The 20760-nt window shown below is 40.1% G+C and overlaps 1 protein-coding gene across 2 annotated transcripts in view; it reads left to right on the forward strand.

The window, feature by feature from the left end:
• The window catches only part of LMBRD1 (LMBR1 domain containing 1), a 220194-nt gene extending 203970 nt beyond the window's left edge, over window positions 1-16224 (forward strand). Inside the window, exons 15-16 of one of the 2 annotated variants that reach the window (XM_039531144.1) lie at window positions 14746-14837; window positions 15005-16224. In XM_039531144.1, the coding sequence (XP_039387078.1) occupies window positions 14746-14837; window positions 15005-15124 (212 nt within the window). In that variant the 3' untranslated portion in view covers window positions 15125-16224. The remainder of the gene's footprint in view (window positions 1-14745; window positions 14838-15004) is intronic. The other variant, XM_039531145.1, reaches the window with a different exon arrangement.
• Window positions 16225-20760: the final 4536 nt, after the last annotated feature.

Raw genomic sequence — 20760 nt, forward strand, 5'->3', positions numbered from 1 at the left:
ACAGAAGTAGAATTGTGAAAGCTGGTACAACCATACCTATAATGCTTGCTACGGCCATCAGTTTGATACTTTCCCCATTGTAAAAAAACAATCCCCATGCTTCCCCAAGCATACTACTTTGGTTCATGACTACAGCAAAAACAGATTATATTTGAAACTTGAAAACTATGGACATAGACTTTATTAGTGGCTAGTAAGGATAGTAGTTGTTTAGCATTATCAAGGACTAGTGTTTTTACTTGATTTAGGAAAAATAGGTAGGAGTTATTGAGTCAGTTCTTTGTATGCATAATAGGCGTCTGCTGAAATTTTAGCAGAGCCCAATCTTTCCCTTTGCTCCTGCCCTTTCCTTACATGACTCTGCATTCTTCCTATTTGACCTTAGATTGGGGACTGCGTAAGGACAGCATTATTTGTCTTAGGAACAAATCCAACTCCCACTGAAGTCAGTGGCAAAACTCCCACTGATTTCAGTGTAAGTAGAATTTGCCCCAGAGGTTGGTTCTGGGACGAATTGCAAGAAGATTGAAAGTGTTTTGTCAAAACAGAAACCTCCATTTAAAATAAACAAATCCCACAATTGTTGCTTTGGGTACCATTCCACTGTTACAGTCGCTATGTCATATCGACCTGCATTCCATCATGTTTCATGTAACTGTGCCATAAACATGCATTATGTGCACCTATCATGTAATGTACTCTTCTGTTATGGTTGTGACATTTACTGATTTTTTTTTTTGTCATATCATCTGTACTGTGGATGCTGCATTATGATGCTATTGGGTATGTCTACACATTTAAAAAAAAATTCATGGCAGAGAGTCAGAGAGCCCTGGTCAACTGACTTGAGCTCCTGCTGTGTAGCTAAAACTAGCAGTGTAGATGTTCAGACTCAAGCTGGAGCGTGGACTCAGAGTCCCTCCGCACTCGCCAGATTCCAGCCTGAGCCCAAACATCTCCATGGCTATTTTTAGTCTCACATTGAGGGCGCTGCCACGTGTGTATTTGTCCACAGATTTAATTCACACAAGCTTTGCTATATTTCTTTAATGGATTTTGTTGCATGCTTTAAAAATAATGGATGGGCTTTGGTGTATTGTCTGCAGTAAGATGGAAGCGCTCTTATCCTGCTCTCTGTCTTCTATTCTAGTAGTAATGATAGTAAAAATCTTCCTTTCACAATATTTCCTTATTGTTTTCCCCTGCTTTTCTGCCATTTTATGTAGAAGCAGTGTTGGCAGGAGGCAGGCTGAGCAATTTAAAAGCTCCTGCTTAAAATTGGATTTGGTGGGTACCTCCTGACCCAAACTAGGGCAATGGTAGATGATTGGGAGACAATGGAAAACAGGAAAACTCCTACTGGAAAGGGAAGTGAAACAGTGAATGGAATTTGTACCTATGCTAGGGGAATATTATTAAGGGAAGGCATTCTGCCCTCACCCTTGGCTTTTTCCACCTAGTTCAAATGTACATGGTGGCAGCTAGAGAGACTGCAGACGATTAAGAGCTAATATTATTTTAAATTCAAGTAAATAGGAACTGGACAGAAATCACAATTTATACACTTACATGGGGTGCCCATCTTGCAAGATGTTATAGGCACCAGCATTTGTGATAGTGTTTCAGGAGCAGGTCTGTGTCAGATGTGGTCATGAGCACTTCTTGATTTTCAGGCACCTTGCTGAACTCTGCTTCATTGTTTCCATCCCACTCATGTCAAAACTCATCTTTCTCGTTCGACTCTCTCTGGGGGTCCTCCACAGTAGCATGAGAAGTGTCCACTGGCATGATGGGGCTGGTGGTTGGGCCCATAGAGACTATAGTGTGAAATTCTGACTACAAATTTTGGTCATGGGTATTGAACCATATTTAATATTGTTGGTCTTAATGCTGGTACATGTGTCTCAGCTCCTTTCCCTTTTTTCCCTGGCTCCCATTAATATGTCTTGGCACCCATTAATATGTCTACAGTAGCCTAGAGTCCATACCGCCTCTGTTAGGTTCTTGTACGTATATCTGTTTTCCTTTGTGAGTGTCTTAAGTGTGCCTGCAAATGCTGCTCACTCCCCAGCCCAAGAAAACTAATTTCTAGATGAGGCTGAAGCCCAAAGCTGACCACAAATCAGAATCATATTCTTGTCATTGGTAAAAAGCAATGTTCTCTTCAGGGCTTGGTAGCTTGTTAATGCAGCAAAGAATCCTGTGGCACCTTATAGACTAACAGACGTTTTGCAGCATGAGCTTTCGTGGGTGAATACCCACTTCGTCGGATGCAAGCTGTGGAAATTTCCAGGGGCAGGTATATATAAGCAAGCAAGAAGCAAGCTAGAGATAACGAGGTTAGTTCAATCAGGGAGGATGAGGCCCTGTTCTAGCAGTTGAAGTGTGAAAACCAAGGGAGGAGAAACTAGTTCTGTAGTTGGCAAGCCATTCACAGTCTTTGTTTAATCCTGAGCTGAGGGTGTCAAATTTGCAGATGAACTGAAGCTCAGCAGTTTCTCTTTGAAGTCTGGTCCTGAAGTTTTTTTGCTGCAGGATGGCCACCTTAAGATCTGCTATTGTGTGGCCAGGGAGGTTGAAGTGTTCTCCTACAGGTTTTTGTATATTGCCATTCCTAATGTCTGATTTGTGTCCATTTATCCTTTTCCTTAGAGACTGTCCAGTTTGGCCGATGTACATAGCAGAGGGGCATTGCTGGCATATGATGGCGTATATTACATTGGTGGACGTGCAGGTGAATGAACCGGTGATGGTGTGGCTGATCTGGTTAGGTCCTGTGATGGTGTCGCTGGTGTAGATATGTGGACAGAGTTGGCATAGAGGTTTGTTGCATGGATTGGTTCCTGAGCTAGAGTTACTATGGTGCGGTGTGCAGTTACTGGTGAGAATATGCTTCAGGTTGGCAGGTTGTCTGTGGGCGAGGACTGGCCTGCCACCCAAGGCCTGTGACCATCGCTTATTTGCACCGTGGTGTCTAGGAAGTGAACCTCCCGTGTAGATTGGTCCAGGCTGAGGTTGATGGTGGGGTGGAAGCTGTTGAAATCGTGGTGGAATTTTTCCAGAGTCTCCTTCCCATGGGTCCAGATGATGAAGATGTCATCAGTGTAGCGTAGGTAGAGAAGGGGCGTGAGTGGACGGGAGCTGAGGAAGCATTGTTCCATGTCGGCCATAAAAATATTGGCATATTGTGGGGCCATGCGGGTGCCCATAGCGGTGCCACTGATCTGGAGATATATATTGTCATCAAATTTGAAATAGTTGTGTGTGAGGATAAAGGCACAGAGCTCAGCAACCAGTTGTGCTGTGGCATCATCAGGGATACTGTTCCTGACAGCTTTTATTCCATCAGTGTGTGGGATGTTTGTGTAGAGAGCCTCTACATCCATGGTGGCTAGGATGGTGTTTTCTGGAAGGTCACCAATGCATTGTAACTTCCTCAGGAAATCAGTGGTGTCACGGACATAGCTGGGAGTGCTGGTGGCATAGGGTCTGAGTAAAGAGTCCACATATCCAGACAGTTCTTCAGTGAGAGTTCCAATGCCTGAGATGATGGGGCGTCCAGGATTTCCGGGTTTGTGGATCTTGGGTAGTAGACAGAATAACCCTGGTCAGGGCTCTAAGGGTATGTTGATTTGTTCCAGTGTTAGTGTAGGGAGTATCCTGAGTAGATGGTGCAGTTTCTTAGTGTATTCCTCAGTGATGCCATAAGAGTCCAGACTAACACTGCTACCCCTCTGATACTTGACACCATGCAAGGCACTGCATTTAGCCGTATGGAGTGGAAATCCATCAACCTCATGAAGAAACTTGCACAAATACAGACAGATATCATCTTCCTTTCCAAATGCAAACGGATGGACATCATACCAAATGGACTAAAGGTAAAAAATCCACTGCTATCTACATACTACACAGACCACAGTGAGAGATTATGCCATACTCTATCAAAGAAACTGAGGAACCACCTGATCAGCATCCTATACAGCAAACAGGAAAACATCAAAAAAGAGCACTCCAACCTGGAGACTCTCATTAATAACCAAACTTCCATACAAACGGACTTCACTAAAATAATACAGGAGATCTACATTACTCACTTCACCTCTCTACAAAGGAAAAAGGACTGTAAGCTGTCTAAACACCTACCTGTCTAAGCACGCTCCTGAGCATTGTAGTTATACCAACATAAGTTTGTAGTGTAGAACAGGGCTTGGTGTAAATGAGAATAAGGTTTCTATTTCATTATCTAAGGACTTGTCTACATTTAAAATGCTGCAGCACTTCAGTGAAGACATTACAGAGTTTTCCAGTCAGCATAAGTACTCCACCTCCCCTAGAATTGTTTACCTTTTTGTTTTCCTCCCTTTGGAGCATACTGTTCTCCTGAATGACCAGGGGTCACTTTAAATCAGTCTTCTTTGAGTTCAATTTCCTGATCATTACCAAGCTTGTATATTTTTCTGAAAAAAATCAACAAATCCTTCTTTTTTTGGCATAATGGTATCTATTGACTACAGTGCAAATTTTCTCTAAGAAAGAAGTACAGGTTTGAACCTCTACAGTTTTAAATTGTGTTAAACTCATACTTCCTTTTTACTCATTTTCTAGAGACACAAACAACTTTCCCTTTCTTCTTTATGCTTTGGAAGATTATTTGTGCATTTTAAAACGTACATAAAGGGAGGTGGAATATATTTTGTAATAAGCTGATGTTTATCTTTCTAGAGTAAACTGAATTTTTACAATGCATGATGAAACATATGCTTTTTTTAAAAGACTGTTTTTGCAAGACTGTAATGTGGTATTTGAGTAGTTTTCCAATTATTTTTTAAGTAGTCCTGTTTTGACATCACTATGGTTAAATTAGTCTGACACTTTGGTTAATTACAGTAGTAAATGTGATGTGCTATGTGGGGATGAAATTTATCTGGCAATATTCATGCATCTTAAATCACAGACGTGACATTAGGTGCCCTTTGAAAATTAAGAACTAGTCAATTGTTTGGCAAATTTATCATTAGTTGCTAGGCAACTTCAGGTTTAATGTTTGATAATTAAAAACAGCAAAGCATGAATCAGCACTCTCTATTTCACCAATGATTAAAATACAATACCTTTTACATAAACTGTTAAATGGATCAATATTACTTGATATGTTTATCTGTAAATAACTATTTTTATTATGAATAATTAGCTTTTTAGAGTGGCCTGAGTAAACTGGAGGTGGCATTCATATACTGGCTAGCCATGCAACCAAAACATCTTGCAACAGTAATAGTTTTAGACCTGTCTAATGACCTAACAACAATGCTGCTTGCTGTGATGTTAGAGGCCCATCTTCTCCATAGTTGTGGACTTCCAGCATGTTATGAAAATGGATTTGTGGGAACTGCTGTTTCCATAAGCATTTTCAGGTAGTTGATTCAATGCCATCAAAAATAATAAACATAGTGAGCACTTACGTGGTGTTTTACCTTTTTCAAAGAGCTGTTGTAAAATTAATGGCCAGGGGAACAGTTGGCTAGATGACGAGCACTTCAGCTGCTACTGTCAGAGAAAAGAAAGGATAAAAAAAAGTTTTAAATACCATGGCCGGCTAACTTCTCTCCTCCTCCCCATCTCCCCACCCCAACAGAGGAAACTTTGTCTTGTGAAAAAGACACAAGAACCTGGTATTTCTGGAAACGTTATTATTATTGCTAAGTGGGAAAATTTTCCTCCTTTTCAACTTAGAGTCCTTGTTACATTAGTTTCCTTTGAAGGTGAAATAGTTTCTTGTCCATTTTAGTAATTTATCTTCCTTAAGTAACAGGCTAATTCACTTCTCTGAAGAAGGCCTTGGGAAAGAACATTGGTAAATTGAACCCAAAGACTGATGCCATGCCAGAATGAAAAATTTCCATCAGTGGACTAGGAATAAAATACATTTGGCTTTTCTGGTAATTGTTGCTATTAGAAACTGTAGCTATCCTTTTCTAGGGCTTCAATCATCCTTTTTCTGTAAAGCATCTGTCTCATCTTGTATCCCTGAACCTTCATTGGTTTAACTAGATAATGCTGATAAAGCAGTATACTCTTCTTTCCTTTAAGAGGTAGTATTTCCTTTAACTATCTCTGCATGGGTGCCTTTCCATGTCTGCATCTAGTCCAGAAGGTCTGAATGTTGTGAGTAATACTCATGACAGTTTCCATTCTGGGTAACAAGTTGTTGTTTTAATTCAGATTAATGCAGTAATTATTTTCCCTTGCGTCAAACTAATTTAGATAGACTACTTGTATAGTCTTTCTCTCACAGCATTGAGCCAGTTTCTACAGCCTTCTTATATACATGAATGAAATCTGCAAATTTGAGTTTAAAAAAAACCCCTCAACTACATCTCTTAACATTTGGAATTTTCATGTCTTACTAAATTTTGGATAAATATATTAACATAATGGAGTAGTCTGAGTATAAATATCCTGTAGTATTCTTGCCAAATCCATAAATTTATACCATTATCTTATTGAGTTTGACACAATACAAAAATAGCCATAATTTGAACAGTTCAACTTCTGTCCTGTTTCATTAAACTATCTTTTGAAGGTCAAACAGGTCCAAAATACATACTGTAATTTGCTTAGCAAGATTACCTAAAGAGCCATCTGTAGGTCTCTTAGCAATTCTGTAATTCAGGTGAACAGCTGGAGGACTGCAGATGGTGGGGAGACTGTGCTATCCCCATTCATTAGGTATTGTTTTTCCACTTTTCAAATACAAAGCAGAGGAGGAGAGAGATCACTATTGGGTAAATCTTACTCCATTTTTTTCCTTATTGAATAGGATTTGATAACTAACAGTGGAGGGGTTTTCAAATATAGTGGCACTTTACATTTTCTCTGTAATCTGCTGTCAGGCTGTCCTATAGTGGCTAAAGAGTGCAAGTATCAACTTCAGGTCACACTGTTAAGAAGCAGGGCAGAGACTCTGCTTAATTGGTTGTGAGTTCTATAGTTCAATTTCACCAACCAATTATCAAGTGTAAACTCCTGAGACACTATAACAGCCTTAACATGGAGCCACAGACAGTCCTCTTGGGTATGCCAATCTATCTTGCCACCCAGGTAAGCTTCCCTTTGTGATAGATGGTCCCTTAGGCCAAAAATCACAGGTTACTCCCATTCCCAAAGGTACAGTCACTTATCCTAGGTCAGTTGTACCTTAGATTTCACACCCAACAACACTTGTATCCAATCCTACAATAAACTAAAGATTTATTAACTAGGAAAAGGAGATAATCATTTACAAGGTTAAAACAGGTTAACATATCTACACACAAATGAGTTCCAATCTTAATTTTCAAAAAGTAATAGTAGCTTCTATAATAAGCAAGCTCTGTATCTCCTTTAGGGCTAACCGAAGCCAAGCACTGCGGATCTTTTGCTTATCTTCAGTCATCTTTGCCCTTCAGAGTCCAAGCAGCATAAAAACCACAGTTCTTCTTTGTTAGGGCTTTTTATTCTTCCCCCCCTTCTGCTTCGGGTTGCAAATTCAGCTGTTGGGAGGAATTCACTTTCACATCCCCTCTTAATAGGGGTGGGGAGCAATCAAAATCTTTTGCCCTTTGATGTTTCGTAATAGTTCGTCTGGTGTTGATGGGTCTTTTGTTGGGCAGGAGATGGCTCCTGTTGGAAACTAGTATTTCTTACTCGTTAATGCTTCTCTCCTGTCAGGTGATTTACAGTTACAGAGCAAACACTTAAGTATTACATCATCATATGGTATACCGATATTGTAAGGGAGATTAATACATGCAACAATTTACAAGCATTTCATAAAGTCTAAACATGTTCTTATAAGGCTAATACTTATTTTAACAATACGAAGACACAGATGAGCAAACCTGGTTCCAGCTATGTATTTGTCAGAGTTAAACTGAAACCTAGGGCCCTTGGCAGGAGCTGGCACCTCATCTGTCAGCATCATAACTTCACATTTTTATTAGGAATGGATGAACAGGTTCAGATAAAATAAGAACGCAAAAAGCCTTGTTTTTCTTACACAAAACAAATCTCAAACCTTTTCTGACTTTCTGAATTTGCTTCCATTAAATACTCATCTCTCCTTTACCATTTTCATTTGGTTGTGAGCCTTGTCTGTGTCTCAACTTGGGCGCCCTTTAATTTTCTTCGGGATTTACCTGTTTGTCATACCCCACAGTGTACCTCAAAAACTCTAAAGCCAGATATAGTGAGCATTGCAGCTTCTAGTGTGTTTTGAGCAATGAAAAGAAAATATATTAAAGGAAGCTTGGCAAAGTGGCTAGACTCACCCACTGGGCCCCACTTCTGTTATCACCATCTATTACTAGGGAACAGGGCTGCAGAGCCTCTTGTTCAAGAATCTCTGTCATGCAGAGAGGGGGTCGTAGAGTCCTTTGCAAAAATGAGAGGAATAAGAGACTCAGTGTACTCTCTTCATAGAATCCTGTATCAGTGTGGGTGTAAGAGAGCTAGGGACGATCCCTCCAAAGAGAGCCCTGCCAGCATCCCAGAGGAATAGTAGCACTTCACAGACTTAATGGATTGCTTTAGTGTGCTTATTTTCTGGTTTGAACTAGATACTGTCATTTTAGCTACTAACTTTGTACTAAATATGACACAAAGTTAATTTCTTACATAAGTATTTAGAGAGGCTGTCCAATATACTAGAAAAGAAAATAAGGGAGTCCATACAGGCTGTTACATTTTAGTAATGTTTTAAAATGAGTTCATAGCAATAAGTCATGTCTTTTCTACAATCCCGCAATATTTGTCAGTGGGGATTAATATGAGAGTCTCTGCCTTTTTCTGCATTGCGCATCCTTCCTTTGTTTTTGTGTTTTGTTTTTTTCTTTGTGGCTGTTTAAAGCTGCTGCTCTAAAGACCTGTTCTTTTCTCTAATATGTTAAGTCTGGTCACAATGCTTCTTCATCTGCACCAGTTTTATTCTCTCCTCCTATCTTATTGCTTCAGTTATTAGATTTAGAATTTACTGTAAATCTTTGTGTGTGAAGATAATTGCTGCTGTTTTAAACATCCTTTCCATATTATGAGAGCATGGAGTTCTATTATTTGTTAGCTTTCATCAGCAAATCTTTTGACTTTCCTATAAGGTAAATATACCTCTAAAATAATCCTGTTCCTTTTAAAGCAGACTGACCAGACAACATGGCTTTGTAAATACTCCTCCAGCACGCTGTAAATGTTTGCTTTCACCAAAGAATGTTCCTGCTTTTTCCTTCTAATTCTTTATACTTCATCCGTAGGCAAATCTATGGGTGTAGTAAATTTATAGACTTCTCTGTTCCTCAAAACAGATAAACTATTGACCTGTCAGTATAGTAGACTGCTAACTCTGATCTTAGCTGGTCCATAGCTTTGCTTCATAGTGCTTTTGTACTATGTGCTTGTGCTTGTACTAGTGCTTGTGCTTTTGGGCAGGGGAAGGGATAGCTCAGTGGTTTGAGCATTGGCCTGCTAAACCCAGGGTTGTGAGTTCAGTCCTTGAGGGGGCCACTTAGGGATCTGGGGCAAAAATCAGTACTTGGTCCTGCTAGTGAAGGCAGGGGGCTGGACTCAATGTCCTTTCGAGGTCCCTTCCAGTTCTATGATTGATTGATTGATTTATTTATTTATATATATAAAAAACTCTTGGTTATGTAATAAACTCTGTAATGAGGCTGGAACTATTTGGAAAGCAGTAATTGCTATAGCCATGTATTTTCTGGAAAGGACAATGTTCTGGCAGGCAGTGTAAGCAGAAATTAACTTCCAACATGGATGATTTAAAAGGGCTTGGTAATTCACTCTTTCATGTATTATTTCAGCATACATAAAAACTTATATAGAGGTATCTCTTCACAACAAATGAAAATGACATGTTAAAATTGTGTTCTGGGGAGGAAGTGGCTTTGGTTCCCTGACCAATGCAACTTCTCTAGACTATAACCTGGGTATTCTCTCCAGTAGCCTCAATTTCAAAAGTTATCAGAAATAGAAAATAGGACCAAAACTTGGGCACTATGAATAGTTTCAAACTGATCTCTTGAGTTATTGCATTCAGATCCCTTAGGTTTGGCAGCAGAGTTCCCTTTTCAGCATCCAAACAAATTTATCCAGCGGAAATGGAGAGATTACCTTTCTAGTCAATACAGAGACAAGTTACTTCAGTATTCATATGTTATCCTGACCTATTCTTTGAAAAATAAAAATGTACTGAGCACAAAGATGCAATCACATACGTCAGATTCCCATTCAAGAATCTTTTGCACTTGGTCATCCAAAGATTCTGCTTACTTCACTGTTTCCCACCTTCAGTGCCTTCTTGTAGTTTAAATCTAGTTCTTGCCAAATTTGTTATAACTTCCATTTGAAACTCTGGGAAAATATTCACTGTGTAATTTTTTTCTGAAGATTGCATTTCTCACACCAATAACATTGGCTTAGAAAATCAGTGACTTGCAGCCCTAAGGTCAATATTCCACAAGAGCAAGTTAGCTTTACTCGCACATTCCATTACAAAATTCTAAGTACTGTGATCTCTGAATTCCAGTCCATTGGTTTATATGAATGTTACTTTAAGCAAGATTTGTTGCCTGGGAGCACCAGGTACTTTTTTTTTTTTTTGCAAGATGTTAAGAGAGCTTTGAGTTATTACTTAGGTAAGACTACAGCTTTTTTAAATCTCTGAGATTTGTAGCATATGGACAAACATTCAGGAGGGAAACCGTAAACTTTTTTTTACAAATTGGTCATGCTTCTCAGCACTTGAAAATCTTAGGATGTATTGTACCAGGTCCAAAGCTTCTTCAGGATATGTCAGGATTCTATCTGTTGAGATATGCAAGTCTGCTCCCTGGAGTTGGGTTCATACATTTACACTATTAATGACTTGACTTGCTCAATTCAGGGGAGCAGTCCTACAGTCTTTGGTTTAGTTGATTCTCCTCACACTACTGTGAGTTAATCTCCAGAGAGGTTGTATTTGTCCATACTACGTGGGTATAACACTCCATGGGAAATGTTACAAGATCTTTTACACCCACAAGTGGCCAGGATCTCTGTTACGAATCTTGCAAAAGACAACCACTTCAACAGCCTTTCTTAACTCGTAGGTTCACTATCAGAAGGAAGAGCACCACCTGTTGAATCACAGTTAATTCATTTGTTTGATTTTTCACATTTTTTGTCTTCCTTCTGTTCATTCCAATCTCCTTTACCTTAAAATAGTCATTCCCTGTGTATTATTGATCTTCTTGGTCTCACTTCCATGGCAACTCACTTTAATATTCTGCTCTTACATGTGATTTCACATTACTTCAGTTTTCAAAATAAAATGCACAAAATCAAGCTGAATTTATTCTTTTGTATAATTTATGGGGAAGATGGATGGACTGAAATACATTATATGGGTTCCAAACTGCTGTTAATATATTAACTGCTCATCCCACTGGCCAGGGTGTGGCTTTGATGGGATCTGGAACTGTGGAGAGACATTTTCTGGGGCCAGGAGAGAGAAGGATCTCCACTGGGAGCAGCTGAAGCAGTACTCTATATGCCCCCTCTTTTTTTCTCTCCCCTTTCCTTTAGTGTGTGGGGCAGCTGCATCTCTTCTCCCTTCCCCACCCCCTGCCTTCTTCATGTTGCAGGTTATTGGGGATCACATGCACCTGGGCCTCCAGGGCAGGTTGTGCCCAATGCTGGTGCCATTGGACAGTGGAGGTGGTGCTAGGGCTGGGTGACTGGTTCTCATTGGTGGAGGACAAGGGAGGGTTGATATACACCTCTACCTCGATATAACGCTGTCCTCGGGAGCCAAAAAATCTTACCGCATTATAGGTGAAACCACGTTTTATCGAACTTGCTTTGATCCGCCAGAGCGCGCAGCCCCGCTTTCCCCCCCGAGCGCTGCTTTATTGTGTTCTATCCGAATTCGTGTTATATCAGGGTAGAGGTGTAGTTGACTGCCAAGGAAAGGTAACCATGGTGGGTTCCCTCTTGCAGACTCACCCTTCCCACCTTTAATCTATCTGCGGGATTCTGGTGGGTGCTAAAACCTAGGTTGATTGCGAGTTTTGGGTCCTGGAAGGGATTTTTCCCATAGGGCAAACTGCTGTGTGGGTTTTCATCTTCCACTTGGCGCCCAGCAGGGGGTTTAAATTACATATTGGCAGATTCCAGTGCAGCTGGTGGGTTAGCAGGGGTGCTGTTGAGGTCCCTGTAATCCAGTGGACTGCCTGGGCATTGGTCTTGAGCACCGCACTGCATGTTGAGGGGGCTTGCCAGAAACCAGGAATGAGCGACAGGAAATGGGTCACTTGATGATTACCTGTTCCGTTCATTCTCTCTGGGGAATCTGGCACTAGCCACTGTCGAAAGACAGGATACTGGGCTAGATGGACCTTTGATCTGGCCCAGTATGGCCGCTCTTATGTTCTTAGGTCTCGTGCAGCCTATGGCTCCCTTCAATTTAGCTTGGCTACCTCAGACATGGAGATGGAAAACAGGTTGAGACTCTGCTCTAAATCAAGGTCCCTCGGCAGGCCCAAAGTTGTAAAGGGGGCATAGCCTTCACGCTTCACACTTGCCCTCAGGTTTATAGTAGATTTGGGGCCGTTGGTGACCATTGAGAACCACACTGGAATAAGCCTGCTGAGGGTTCTGTGATGGTTACCCCAGTTAAGTTTTAAATAAAGTTGTAGCCTCTGCATTTAACTATGCTGTGGTGTCTGTGTCTCATGTTTTCTGTGTCTGTTTCATTTCCATCAAAATGTTGAAACTAAACACTTTGACATTTCTGAATTGAAACTTTCGGAATTACTGTGATGTGGAAAACTTTCTGTTCACAGGGAATGAACGTGCTGAATTTCCTCATCTCTAGGAAATATGGTCACCTTTTAAAAATTGTATCAAGAATTGAATTACCCTTTGAACAAATGTCTTTAGACAACCACTACATCCAAATGCTGTCAATTGCTGAAAATTTGGAAACTCCAATCACTTGGGCTTGGTGATTAAAAAAAAATTGATATGCAACAAGTGCTTATATAGGAAAAGTTAATATTTTGGTGACTTAATTGAAATAAATAGCATTTGAATAAACCTTCTGCAGCATTTTGGGACCAGTAGAAAATAGCAAGTCTATTATGCAGTCCCTTGTGGGCAATCATATTAAGAATTTAACACATTATAAAACCAGAAAAATGGGGTAATATCTATTACTTTTATGATTCATCGCTAGTACTGCATCTGCTGTACATAACTTAAATAAACACTAGAGGTGGTCACATTTTCATATCCATATAAATAAATGGATACAATCCCAACTGTTTTGTTTTTCAGAAATGGCAAATCTTTAATAAGCATCTTGTAAGAATTAACAGCTTTCTTTAAGGAAGAACCTGGTTAATAGTTCTACTATTTTGATGAGCAGTGCATCCCTAATATGCTAAGATTCCAGAAGAATGTGCACAGCCTAAAGCCACAGAATTTTTTTTTCTGTTTTAAAATGTATGGGAATTTGTGAGCAAATATAGAGAGAATGTAGTTACATCTTCCCTACCCAGCAGCTAGACAGCAAGAGAATCTTGTTTGTTTTTCAGCCAAATCTAGAAGCCAGTGCTCTCTAGTTTAGAGACATACGTTCAGGACACAACTTGTAGTGAAAATTCATAATTTTATTAAATGATACCTTCACTTAAAGCCAAAAATCTTTTGTTTTCCTCCAAAAAAAATTTGTAATAGAATCTTTCCATATGAAAATTGCTTTTTTTAAGTTACCATTTATTAGTAATAGTACAGTATCACCCTGACAAGCTGTCAGTCTGAGGCCCCAATCCTACAGACACATATATTGTGTCTTTATGCATGTGAGTAGTCCCATTGGCTTCAGTGGCCTTATTAGCATGAGTAAAGCTAAGCATATACGTAAAGGTTTGCAGGAGTGGGGCTGAAGTTAAGACAGGATGCAAGAAATTTATGCAACACACCCGTGAAGGGAGTGCCTCAGTATTGCCTACAGTTTTATGCTGGAAGTAAGTTGTTCAGTAACTAGACGTATGTCTTTCTGTGGTTCTCTTAGAATGTAATGTGTTGTGGGTTAAGGATTTCCCACACAGACCTACTTGCTCTCCCCCTCGGGTCTGGACAGGCTGTAAAGGGCTAATTCTATATCAAGATAGTCTGTTGAATCCTGTAAAAATATCCGTGACTTTTACCTTTTGTTTCTTCCTCCAGATCTGCTTCCCGAGCATTCTTAAAACCTACCATATTGTTTTGGAGGGATGGTGGGGATTTAAACAATCCTGGTGGCAGATTTCTAGTCCCAATCATACCTCTGCTTTCTTGGGTCATATAACCTCTCATATGTCTTTGCTATAGCAGAACTCAAATAGATAACTGGAATTTTTAAAATCAACTTTGGGTTGAGCCTGCAAACATGTATAGTTTCAACTAAAAATTTTTTTTTCAGACAAGTCTATGTAATTCTCTGTGAAACTGCATTATTTTCTTTGTAATTATTATTTCCTCAGAATAAATTATTCCATAACTATAATTAGCTTGTATATCATTGTATCTTTAAGAGAAGACTGTCTATTTTGAGCCGAGTAGTAGATTTTTGCTATATTTCTAATATTAATCAGTTTACTTTTAGTAAAATCTTCTGGAATTACAGCTATACCATGAAATACACACATTGGAATAACCATTTTGTCTGCTTTATTTTAGATCAGTGCACTATTACTCGGACATACCTTTTCCTTCATAAGTTTTGGTTCTTTAGTGCTGCCTATTACTTTGGGAACTGGGCATTCATTGCAGTAAGTAATCTGACATAGAGATAATTACAAATCAAGTTGAATGCTTTAACATAAATTGTAACTCTCAGGTATTTGCATCACTGCTGTGACATTTAACTTTAAATGCATCGCTTTCATATTCTTAAGTGAGATCGAGTAATACATATTACACTCATTTAAATTCACAGGTCTTTTTAATTGGATTAATTGTGTCATGTTGCAAAGGGAAGAAATCAGTCATTGAAGGAGAAGTGGATGAAGATGATTCAGACATAAGTGATGATGAACCATATGTCTATTATGGTTGACAGCCTTTTGTCCTAAAGGTTAAAAAAAATGTGATTTAAAATTGTCTGAAAGTCGTGTTTATGTGGAATTTTAATCCAAATGTTAAGCTTGCAGTAAAAATAAATTGAGAGAGGAAGTGGGAATATTAATTTAAAAGGGGGTGGAAAACTGAATATTTTTTGTTTCTTGAAGAATACATCACTGTATCATAGCAGAGCTATTATTGAAATTGGGTTGAAATAATATATATAAAATTTACTTTTTTTATGATGGAATGCTTATGTGACATGTTTTCTAATGTACAATTTGATATTGTGAGTGCAGTTGATAATATTTCAGAGTTAATGTTGCCCTTCTGTTACTAGCTTTTGGTTTCTTAAATTTCTTCCATGCCTGACTTGTATGACTTTTTTACAGCAAGATTGAATTTATAGGGAATTACATTTAAAAATCATACTGAAACAGCTGGTAAACAAACATTGCTTGAAAGACTCAGCTAAAGTTCCTTCACTTTCCAGAAGTGTGGCAATTTATGTAAAATTAATTTTTGCAATAATAATTTCACTGCCATTATTGTGATATGCATATAAAGTTATAGTCCATGAGATAGTGTTTAGATTTACAGGAATATCTTTAAATCTGCTAAAAATACATACAGTGAGCTCCAGAGTTCATTCCCAATATGCTAGGAATAAACAAGTTGTGTAAACTTCCACTGTTTCTGAAGCTTAGCCACGACCATATTTCCATTTATTAGATTACTGAATTTTGTGGTAACCAGGGTATAGCCTTTGCTTTGTTACTCTGATATGTGAAAGTTAAAAATATTATTCCATATTAACCATGCTATATAGCATCTTGGCAGTGTTTCTTCAAAATGTTATAAGATCTAAAACTGTTATGTGATTAAACTCTTTACTGAGTAGTATTAACCACACGGATTAATTAAAACATGAGGTTAATTATGATGTTTCTATTTTTTCAGAATATATTAATACAAATTCTCTGGATTAAGGCTATTTTTCCTATCTGAAATATAGTCAGTATAATCATTGTCATTTTAAACAAGTCATTAAAAATGAAATACAAACATAATTGTAACAGTGTAAACATTAAAACGTTTAATTCTACGAAACGATGTTTTCTTTATATACTTTTTTTGTAAAATAAATTTACAATATCTTAACTATACCTTCTTCTTGAGTTCTTTGTAAACCAAAATGCATTTGTGCTATCAAGTATCCTTTAAATATTGACTTTCCATGGGTTATTACCATTATTGCAGACTTGCCAATTCCTAAAAATATTGCAAGAGATAAAATGCATGAACTATAAAAATACAGTAAAAGCTGTCTTATCCAGCATTTTACTACCTGGAAAGCTCTATAAACCAGCATTTCTGAACTTCATAGGAAGTCCAGTTTATAATCCGGTTGGTGCAGGGCTGGTAGGCTCCCTCCCTGGCGCTGTGTGGCTCCCTGGAAGCAGTGACATCTCCCTGCTGCTCCTAAGTGGAGGAACAGCCCATGAGGAATTCGGAGTGCAGGGGGTGGGAACAGGCTTTGGGAGGGAGTTTGGGTGCGGGAGGGGGCTCAAGGCAGGAGGTTGGGGCTCGCGAGGGTGCTTGGTGTGCCGGATCCGGGTGGCACCCACTCCAGGCAGCTCCCTGCAAGTGGCAACATGCCCTTGCTGCTCCTGGCAGAGGCATGGCTAGGTGGTTCTGTGCGGTGCCCCCCACTCCAAACACTGGCTCTACAGTTCCCATTGACTGCGATTCCCAAGTCCCCTCCCACACTCAAGCTCCCTAACAGAGCCCACACCTCCCCCCCTGGTCCAGCCCTGATCCCCCCCCTGATACCAGTCAGCTCTGTGTTCTTGGGGAACCAGGGCGCAGTATCCAGCCTGTCTGACTCATGAAAGATACCCCGCACCAGCCTCTGCTTAAACCAAAACCTATCAGAAAAAGACTTGCAGAGAGCAATGAAGGGCAGTGGGAGACACACCTAGACCCCTCCTGACAAGGGTGACAAGATTAAGACATCTCCATTAGCATACAAAATGGAGAGCAGAGACAACTCCCCATGCCTCATCTGCATGAGAGATGGGACAGGGGGACATCTCAATTTGCATACAGAATGGAGAACACAGAACCACACTGAACTCTGGGACCAGAAAAAGCAGGGAAGCACTGCATCATGGGAATCTCTGCTCCTGATGCTAATCAACCTATGCCTACACACACACAGAGCTCAGCAATTATCAGACCAATTCTAGTAATGAATCCTTGATTGATATCCAAAATACTGAAAGCAGCCTAGTTGCATTGTGAGCTCCTTGGAAGAAAACACCACCCATAGCTAAGAGTGATCAGCTCCTATTGTCCAGCCTAAAGAAAACCCTTGAGTCATCAGCTTACCTATAAACAAATACAGTGTTCTCCCTTGAACCAATGTATTTTCTCTACAAAAATCCCTACTCACCCTTTAGTCAGGGTTCTGATGCTTAGATCCAAACTATGCATCAGTTCCACTGGGACTCCATCTTCTCCTGACTGATCGTGCTGTGGATTCTTCCTGTCTCCTGCCCTCAGAACCCTGAACTACCACCATCACCTGGGAACCCCGACCAGTTCAAGCTTCAGGGAGCGGTGAGATCCATCTCTCTCTCTCTCTTTCTTTTCCTTTCTACCGTAGGTATTAACCTTTTAATAATGTGTGTTATGTTGGGTTAGCCCTCCTTGTGTAGTTATCACTATTATTCAATAAATAACTTTTATGGTTAAGTTGGTTGCTTCTCTCTCTCTTGCTGAACTTTACTCTTTTGTGTGTTTAGCTTTCCCCCATTCACTCGACAGCAACGCTTCTTTTACCTAAGCTAAAGCTCCCTGCAGTGCCCAAAATACTGTGGGGTTTGCTCATCAAATAGGTTACTGCCAGTACAATTGTGATGTGAGAGTGGGGATAGGGACGTGCTGAATCTGGGATGCATAAAGGTAACAGCTTGAAAGTGCTGCTTAACCCAGTCCATGGAGCCCAGGGGCATATAAGGAGAGGCAGCTTGAAAGTACTGCTTCCTCCAGCCCAGTGAGTCCACAGACATATAAGCGGTCTGCTCAGACTTGCTCTGTTACAGAGAGAGCAAGAGAGTGTGTGTGTGTGTGTGTGTGTGTGTGTGTGTGTGTGTGTGTTCCTTCGTTCATCCAGTACTGGGGCTGGAGGAACCCAGCCCTAGGGAACCTAGGTCCTGCAGGATTGCTCCATTGGGAGAGGACTTGCAGAAGGGAGAAGTAGAGCTCCATATAAAAACGCAAGTGACACAAACAGTACATTGACAGAATTACAGAACACCCCAGCCCCCCTCCCAGAAGAGTAACCCGAATGAATGAGCATACTCCAAAGTAATGGGCAAATCTGGTAACAAATTGGTAGAGAATGCGGGCAGCACGTTGCCCTAATCATGTGGTGGTAATTGAGTAGTTGCTGTGGAGTATCGAAACTGAGGCACAGACTTAGTAAGTTTTGAGTAAGATAACAAACTGTGCCTAGAAATATAGTTCAGTAATCTTTGTAAGATTAATAATTGTTACCTAATTACCTTGAAATTTACAAAAGTAATTTATTAACTTGCCCTTTCTAGTTCTCACAGTATTTTAGAAGCAGACAGTCTCCTCTTTTATTACCCCAGAAATACGCTACATGTTCGTTACTGCAGTACTTCATAACACCAGGCCTTTATAAGAACTTTTGAATTTTAGTCTGTCAGCTGTGCCATTTCCAAACAAAAATCTTAGTTGAGAGACTGTTTAGATGGAGACTGTATTAACCTTTAAAACAACGTTAGTAGAATTATTTAAAAAAGAACAAACCAAGAAATAAAATATCATAAATTCTGGGAAATTTTAATTGAAGTTCAAGCACCAATCCACTCTAACCCTATATCCTCATCCATGCTCCATCCACTCGGCTGAAGATGTACTGGGACTGTGTTAGGGCACATTTTGGTCAGACCCTTAGGATCAAGCCTAGTACTTCAAAGGATTTACAGATCTGTTGGCAAATCTGCTCATCTCATTGTTGATGGCAAACTTGCCTGCTGTCAGTGAAACATCAAAAGAAGCAAAATTAAATTGCATTAATTGGATGTACTGTTTTACAGTGGGGTCTATGGGTTAAGTTGCATTAGATGATAGATTATTAAACTTACCTTGGAAGCATTAACAAAATGGGTAGCACTGTCCATACCTACCTGTGAGAAAAGCAAAGAGGAGGAGGAATGTGGGGTGGAACTACTCCATTCCAGTTCTGACCGTCCCTCCCCCCTAATAACCATAAGGCACAAATCTCTACAGGTCCTTCCTAAAAGGAGGAATAGGACATAACTTTTATTTCATTATATCTTAACTGTGGCAGTGAATTAGGATTCTCAAAATTGCAGACCCTAATTATGAATAAGGCTATGATTTAGTCATGGGTATTTTTTAGTAAAAGTCATGGACAGGTCACAGGCAATAAACAAAAAGTCATAGCCTCTGACCTGTCCATAACTTGTACTATGTAAATACCCGTGACTAAAACGTAGGTGCTCGAGGGGGCTCCTGCAGCTACCGCTCCGGGGTGCGGGGCAGCTTGGGGGCATTGAGAAAGCTGGGAGATTGTACAGAGCACTGTCAGTGTAAAGGAAATGCAGGGCTGCATGTTGCGGGATGTTACTCTTTTCTATTTTTACTATAGTCCTGCATGAAATCTGTAGGAGCAGGATTTTATAATTGTACTATGAGAATTAATGTATGATTTGATTTCATCCTGCCAGCCACCCTTTTTGAATAGCAGAAAGGAATGACAGACCAGAACAATCCTTATGACTGATTATGGTCACGCTTTTGTTTTAGGATAAGTTATGTCTACTATGGTTTCCTATATGTATTACAAGTTAGGCACTCTAGTTAAATATACATTTCTTTGTTTTAAGGTTTAGAAAGTAAGGGTATGTCTACACTACGAAATTAGGTTGAATTTATAGAAATTGATTTTTTTAGAAATCGATTTTATACAGTCGATTGTGTGTGTCCCCACTTAAGACCATTAACTCTGTAGAGTGCGTCCACAATACCGAGGCTAGCGTCAACTTCTGGAGCGTTGCACTGTGGGTAGCTATCCCACAGTTCCCACAGTTTCCGCCACCCATTGGAATTCTGGGTTGAGATCCCAATGCCTGATGGGTCAAATACATTGTCGCATGTGGTTCTGAGTACACGTCGTCAGCCCCTCCCCCCGTGAAAGCAACGGCAAACAATCATTTCTCGCCTTTTTTCCTGGGTTACCCATGCAGACGCCATACCATGGTAAGCATGGAGCCGTCACCATACATCTCCTGGGTGCTGGCAGACGTGGTACTGCATTGCTACACAGCAGCAGCTCATTGCCTTTTGGCAGCAGACGGTGCATTACGTCATTGCTTTGTGAAGCCGTCATTGCTTCCTGGGTGCTCTTTTAGCCGACCTCGGTGAGGTCGGTCGGAGCACCTAGGCAGACGTGGGTGCTCCTGGCAGACCTAGGTGAGGTCTGTCAGGGGCACCTGGACATAAATGGGAGTGACTCCAGGTCATTCTCTTTTTAAGTTTCCTGGAGATTCAGTCCTGCCTGCAGTTGTACTGTAC

The sequence above is a fragment of the Mauremys reevesii genome, linkage group 3, assembly GCF_016161935.1.
Source record: "Mauremys reevesii isolate NIE-2019 linkage group 3, ASM1616193v1, whole genome shotgun sequence".
In the NCBI taxonomy this organism is placed as follows: domain Eukaryota; kingdom Metazoa; phylum Chordata; order Testudines; family Geoemydidae; genus Mauremys; species Mauremys reevesii.